General features: G+C 41.2%; 1 protein-coding gene across 1 annotated transcript in view; it reads right to left on the reverse strand.

Moving 5' to 3' along the window:
* The window catches only part of LOC115277422 (laminin subunit alpha-3-like), a 154,939-nt gene that overhangs the window by 116,622 nt on the left and 30,507 nt on the right, over nucleotides 1-7,810 (reverse strand). The window contains 2 exon segments of the mRNA XM_029921573.1: nucleotides 2,306-2,414; nucleotides 6,089-6,249. Coding sequence (XP_029777433.1) covers nucleotides 2,306-2,414; nucleotides 6,089-6,249 — 270 coding nt within the window.

The following is a 7,810-nucleotide window of genomic DNA, read 5'->3' on the forward strand; positions in this document are numbered from 1 at the left end:
GGGAAATAAAAGCAAAAATGAACTATTGAAACCTCATCAAGATAAAAAGCTTCTGCACTGCAAAGAAAACAGTAAAAAAAAAAAACTAGTAGTCAACCAACAGAATGGAAAAAAAATAGTTGCAGATGGCATATTGGATAGAGGGCTAGTATCCACAATCTACACGGAACTCACCAAACTCCACACCCGAAAAACGAGTAATTCAGTGAAGAAATGGGCAGAAGACCTGAACAGACATGTCTCCAAAAAGGACATCCAGATGGCCTACAGGCACATGAAATGATGCTCAGCGTCACTCGTCATCAAGGAAATACAAATCAAAACCACACTGAGATACCACCTCACACTGGTCACAGTGGCTAAAATGAACAAATCAAGAGACTGTAAATGCTGGTGAGGATGTGGAGAAATGGGCACCCTCCTATACTGTTGGTGGGAATGGAAACTGTTGCAGCTGTTCTGGAAAACAGTATGGAGGTCCCTCAAAAAACTATCCATAGAACTCCCCCATGCCCCAGTAATAGCACTGCTGGGGATCTACCCAAGGGATTCAGAAGTGCTGATGAATAGGGGCACATATACCCCAATGTGCATAGCAGTACTTTCAACAATAGCCAAATCATGGAAAGAGCCTAAGTGTCCATCAACTGATGAATGGATAAAGAGAATGTGGTATACATACACAATGGAGTACTACACTGCAATGATAAAGAATGAAATCTGGCCATTTGTAGCAAAGTGGATGGACCTCAAGGGTGTCATGCTTATTTTGTCAAGCAAACTAAGTCAGGCAGAGAAGGACAGATACCATATGTTTTCACTCATAGATCTAACAGGACAAACCTAACAAGGGGCCATGTGAATGGGAAAGGGGGAAAAGAAAGTTAGGGAGAGGGAGGATAGCAAATCATGAGAGACTCTTGAATACTGAAAACAAATGGAGGGCTGAAGAGGGAAGAGGAAAGGGGTTGTGGGGTGATGGTCATGGAGGGGGGCACTCGTGGGGAAGAGCACTGGGTGTTATATGGAAACCAACTTGGCAATAAACTATTAATAAAAAAAATAACTAATAGAAATTACAGAGAAAGAAAAAAATGGAAAAGAACCCAAAAAACAGATTTTATTTTGATCAAAACTATATTACCAGTTTGATCACAAATGTATTCAACAAAAATTTTTAATACACACCTACTATATGGCAGGCACTGAGACCAGGGGGGTCCTTCAAGACCAAGATGGATAATATCCCCGCTGTCACATACCTTAAATTGTAGCTAGACATCTGAATGATATTGGATTCTGAATGACATTTGACTATTTCAAGAAGGGCACTCTTATACTTAACTAGATGAAGATTCAGTCCCATTATAAATTCCAAAGATAAAGATGTTAAGATTTACTTCAATTGTTATGTTTAAAAAAAGAATCACAATTTTAAAAAGAAAGTCTTAAGTCATTACATAATTTATGTAATAACTTTTAACAACTCAGTTCAAGATGATTCTTCAGAAAAGGCTCAAAGTTTTTAATACTGTCAAGCACAAATATTTAAAACATATCAGAACAGGCTGGCCTGGCATTTCCCAGAATGTGATACATGCTTAATATTAGCAATGACAGGAAGCTACTTCATATATAGATAATCTTCTGTTCTGAGACATTTGTTATAAATCTAGCCACCCCTTCCTAGCTCAGATCCCACTGCCTGTGGTTATAATTCTCAACATTTAAGTTATGCTATTAAAGGGAGGCATGAAGGGTATTTGATCTGACAAACTTGGAATTTTACCTCTTAATGATATATATCTAAATAACTGAATACTATACTTTTTGAGATAGAGTAATAATAGTCTGGAAAATAATTACCAGGTGATTGCAACCTTGAAAATTCTGAAGGAATTGTCCAAGAAGCTAACAGACATAAAAAATAGAAAACTGGGCAAGAAAATAAACAGTCTCTGATGGCATTACTATATACCAGCATAATAGTAAACTAGGACCTATTAAGAACAAAGATACTTTATTCATAATAGTAACAATGGGTAAACATTAATAAAATAGAGTTTTGTGAGATGTGTTCAAATTTGATGATCAAATTTTACTGGGTGCAATAAAAAGTCTCAAACAAAGGAAGAAGCAAGACAGAGTTCTAGATGGGAAGGAAAAACATCATTAAGTTGGCAGTTCTTCACAGGTTCATTTTAGAAGATGTAATACAAACCCAGACATCATTTTTACTAAGTTTTAAAATATAGAGATATCAACAAAATGCTTCTAAAACTCAAAGGGCAAAACAGAAGCATACCAGCAGGAACTGGGTCCCACGTGCTTTGAGCTGAATGTCTGCATCTGCTAACAGCTCATACACGGAGATGCGACTCCTGCCATCAGTCACGACACTCCAGCAGAGGACACTGCAAGAGGAAAGAGTTTTCTTAGCCTGACTCCTCTGGTCTCCCTGACTTTGTGCTTCCCTGTGGGATAGCTGACTGCTCTTCAGTTTCTCCTATTCATAACCAGGTTACTGACAGCAAATTTCCCAGCACAACAAGTTTAAGAGGGATGCATGCAGTCTACCATCAATACAAGAAAAAGAACCTTCTGATTGTGGTCTGAGCTGCACATCTCGGGGCCAAAGGACTTGCTCACTTTTTCCAAACCAGCTATATGTAATACTTGGTCTAGTCATCAAGAGAAAAAGCCACAGGGTCAATAACGTCTGCTTTCCAAGACACAATCTATGAGAAATTTATCAATATTGTTGGTACCATCGGGTGACTGAAGATGCCTCTTGGCCTCACAGCGATGGTTGTACATGGTGTCAGCACTAGGGTTGGCCTTACTCTAGTCATGGAACACCAGGGTTTACCTCTGCAAAATCAGTCTGTTCCTTTCATCCTACTTTCCTCATTGTACCAGCTACACTCCTTCCCCCCACCCCATCAGGTGAAATACAGAGTTTAGGAACATTTCAAAGGTCATGGTTTGGAACCAAAGAACACACTCTTAATGGTACCACCCCTAAAGGAAGTATTTTCAGAGAAATGTTTCTGACTTCATATTCTGTAGCAACTTTTCTGTCTGTAAACACAATTTGGAAACTAGAGACAAACTAGAAATGACTTTCTAACCAAAGATGACTATTTCTGAGAAATGTTGGAAAAGAATTATGCAGTGACTTTTTGGTAAAGATTAAAATGAGATAATATATAAAGAGCCATGGTTAGAAACTCAATGAACAGTTATTTTCTTTTCTCTTTTGTGTGTGTGTTTGTGTGTGTGTGTGTGTGTGTGTGTGTGTGTGTGTCTGTGTGTGTGAAATTAAAATGCATTCCTTTTGGATTCAGTCATAATCCTGGGAGTTAAGTATATTATGCAATTCATTTAGATTTAGTTTTATCCATATCATTTTAAAACTCTTACTAAGAATAGACTAACGGTAATATCTGGATTGATTTCATCAGGAGCGATCACCTCTCTCATGGAAGGCAGATTGGATTTATCACAACACTGTTTTGAAAAATGGTATTTTAATTAGCACTGCTACTTTTCTGTTAGGATATTATTAAAATTTTTTTTACTGTTTTATTTATTTTTGAGAGAGAGACAGCATCAGCAGGGGAGGGTCAGAGAGAGAGGGAGACACAGAATTCAAAGACAGGCTCCAGGCTCTGAGCTACCTGTCAGTACAGAGCCTGACGTGGGGCTCAAACCCACGAACCTTGAGATCATGACCTAAGCCAAAGTCAGCCGCCCAACCGACTGAGCCACCCAGGTGCCCCTGTTGGGGTATTTTTTAAAATAACACCATTAGAACTCACTCAAGAAGTGCTGGGAAAGGTCCCACCCTCAGCAGGAAAAGCTGCATTTGCACCTTGAAAAGGCCTATCATTTGAAATAGGCTTTTATGGGTCAAATATTTTCCAAATGCACCATATTTTTGGACTCTAGTACTAATAGCCTGTTCATTTTCACTTGTCCACATGACCACCAAAGTAGAGAAGAAGGAAATATTTTAGAGAAGTTGAAATAATACTATAAGACTTTCCTGGAAATGGTTAAATACGTTAAAAGAAAGTCCTAGTCTAATACAATACTGTCTTGAAATTCTAATGTCCCTGGTGAAGAACTAGGTGTGGTCATGTCCAGAGCCAAAATGAACTGTGGAATACCACACCATTCTCCTCCCCAAATGCCATTTGGACAGCAGTCATGAAACCAAGCTTGTGGCTTATGGGACCCTGGAAGGGTGACCTTTCTTTCCTTAGCTTTGAAACCACTCCTCTGCTTGGTATAGATGTTCTCAGCCTCTTCTGAGATGGTTCAGAGAACCACCAGGGACATGAGGAGTGTTTCTTCCTGGGCCCTCAGCCATTGCTACCTTGTGTTCTGTGGAGCAGGGATCAAGTGATATGATCTGGAAGCAAAGCAGCCAGAGAGCTGAACCAGAGGGTGAACTTGGAAGGACAGGGTACAGAGGAGCCCTGCCCATCCCTGTGGCCAACAGTCTCCAGAACTCAGTGGTCAGGTGACTCACCCACCTAGGAGTGTACATTCCAGGGGTTACTGATGTCATCCAGAGATGAAGCTAACATTTTCAGATAATGATAGAACATTCTGGAGAACTTTTTGGGCCCATCTGGGACTCCTACTAAAAATTCCAAATGCAATTAGATTCTTTGTTTGTTTTATCATCACCTCAGAGAAAAGGGCTGATTAGATTTTTAAAAAGATTTTTAAAAAAAAGTCCTCACAGGGGCGCCTGGGTGGCTCAGTTGGTTGAGCGTCCGGCTTTGGCTCGGGTCATGATCTCAGAGTTCGTGGGTTTGAACCCCGCATCAGGCTCTGTGCCGACAGCTCGGATTGTGTCTCCCTCCCTCTCTGACCCTCCTCTGCTCATGCTATCTCTCTCTGTCTCTCAAAAATAAATAAAAAACATAAAAAAAAATTAAAAAGTCCTCACAGTTGCTTTTTTAGGGTTGTTGAGAGCATGATGGTAATTCAATACCCATTTCACCAAATCCCATATAAGTTTCCATTCTAAGCTCCTAAAAGTAACTCTTTTCATAAGTTCTTTTATTTGCAAAAGAGGGAAAATGTCCAACTACTTCAGGTCATTTGGAGTTTGACAAAAAGCCACAGGCACGTAGTGGTAATAAAATGTTCAAGGCCTTGGCCAAGAATGGAGTGGGTTCATTGCAGTTCACCACCTGCTGTCTAAAGAGACTGACTTCCGTGCCATTTATTATACAATTAATTTCATGTTGAAAACACCTCATGTGCTGATTCTTCAATTAGAGCATATTCTAAACATTTGCATATATCTTGAAATATTATACAAAGAAAACCAATTTCAATAAATTGTCAAATTTCCTGGAAGACAGTAACTGATTTTAATCAGGGTGAATTTTAAAATCTTCGGTTAGGGGCACCTGGGTGGCTTAGTCAGTTAAGCATCGACTTTGGCTCGGGTCATGATCTCACAGTTTGTGAGTTTGAGCTCTGCATGTGGCTCTGTGCTGGCAGTGCGGAGCCCACTTTGGACCCTCTGTCTTCGCCTCTCTCTGCCTTCCCCAGCTCCCACACTCTCTCTCAGAAATGAATAAACATTAAAAAAAATAAAATCTTTGGTTAATTCTTTTTCACCTGATGATCCTCAAACATTAATTATTCCTAGTTTCTGAAGGGCATGTTGGGAAGGCAGTCATGACAGAGACAGAGTCTTTTCTCCTTTTCCATGCACCCATGTGCTCTACACAGCATGTGAGGTGAGAACACTGAGTTCACTGCACCACACAGGGGTGACGGAGAATTAAGTAAAAAGGTCATGCTGCTTCCTGGGAATCTGAGCCAAAATAGGGAGTAGAACAGAGAGCTTTTCAAGAAAATGCAACATTTTCAAGATGATGCCCACAGAGAAGTCTCCCAATACTCACAGTGTGTTTGACGCCACAGAGCAGACCCTGCTTGTCTTCAAGATCAGCCTCAAAAAGGAAACAACATCCCAATCCAGATAAAAACCAGAGTTCCCAAAGCCAACCTCCTGATTGTTGAGGAACAAAGGAACCCCCAGGGCGGGACTGATTACCTGTACTTGCAGCTGTAGACGTCCACCTGGCCTCCCAGGACAGACCCAGGGCTCCGCATGTGCACATCAACCACAGACAGCTGGTCTGCTCCCGTGGAATACTCCAGCACGACCACGTAGTGGCCGACCTGGGGAACCCGCAGCCGCAGGTGCAGCTCCACCTGTGAGAGAGCCCGAGCAGATGGACGTGACATGTGCTGCATGCGTTTACGTGAGCAATAGTGAAACCAGGGCTGAGCACACACCTGGGAACAGTGTATGTCATCATAGTAGGAAATGTGGTTCTATGCGGAGGAATGCCAGATAAGACACAGGACAGGGGTGCCTGGGTGGCTCACTCGGTTGAGCTTCCAACTTCGGTTTAGGACATGATCACATGGCTTGGGACTTTGAGCCCCGCATCATGTTCTCTGCTGTCAGCACAGAGCCTGCTTTGGATCCTCTGAGCCCCCTTCCCCCTCCCCTGCTCACATTCTCTTGCTCTCTCTCAAAAATAAATAAATAAACTTAGAAAAATACAGGATGAATTTTTTATTAAAATATTTTATTTAATATTAAAAATGAAAAATACTAAATTTTTCATTAAATATAAAATTCAGATAAATAACATAACTATTGTTTATCTGTGATTCAAATTTAATGGTGCATTGGTATTTCTTTCTAAATCTGGCAACCCTACTTATAGGGGCTTCAGCTCCTTTTACCCACATATTTGCCTTATTTCTCAAGGCAAAAGACACTAACTTGAGGTAAAAGGCAATCTCCAGTGGGTGATAGGAGGACAGAAGTATGCCTTGAGGCTCATTTGCTGTTCCTCAATTTTAAAAGGGAACTTTAAATTCTATGGATGCAGGTCATGTGAAGTGATGCATGCACCCCATGTAAGAGTTACTTCAGGAAGGAGACCAAGTGGCCATTTTATTGCGGGTCAGAGAATAGTTCCAGGCACCACCAGGGACCAACGACCCCCACTCTCCAACCTGGAATGTCTCAAACTGGAATGTCTCACTCTGGAATTCCAGCGTATCGCCCACCCCACCGAAGTAAATAGCCAATCCTATTCTGCCATAGTCCAAAGATGCCCTTATTTGTCTATCTGACCACCTGAGGTCAAACCCGGAACTCTTGCATCCATAAAACACCTTGCCCTCCCGTACCTGGCACGACTTCCCTGACTCCCCACTCCAGAGTCACGGAACCTCGCCTGGGAATTGCAGACTCCAATAAAGGCTTTCTTGGCTCCATAACTTGGTCTCTCTCTTTCCTCTCACCTCTGCCTCCATCTATTAAACCTTACACCCCACTCCCAGGATAACAACTAATAATACTTTGGTTTTCATACTTCATACATATGTGTGAAAAAGCACCCTTATGTACCCTTTTTTTAAAAAAATGAAAAACTGTGCTCATAGTAGGCAATCATGGATGTTTTTGTACTGTCACAGCAGAGCTGAGTAGCTCTAACAGAGCCCCTAATGGCTCACAGAGCTGAAAATATTTACTAACTGGCCTTGTACCAAAACAAAAACAAAAACAAAAACAAAAACAAAACAAAACAAAAAATAACCCACCCCTGACATCACCTATCGGTTAGGAGCTTGGAGCACAGAACCATACTGTCACCAGCTGTGTGACTGTGAGCGAGTTACTTACCGCCCGTGTGCTCCAGTACCCTCCTGTGTACAAATGAGAGTAACAAGATACCACCTCTTAAGATTATTA

Source organism: Suricata suricatta, chromosome 14 (assembly GCF_006229205.1).
Source record: "Suricata suricatta isolate VVHF042 chromosome 14, meerkat_22Aug2017_6uvM2_HiC, whole genome shotgun sequence".
Classification (NCBI taxonomy): Eukaryota; Metazoa; Chordata; class Mammalia; order Carnivora; family Herpestidae; genus Suricata; species Suricata suricatta.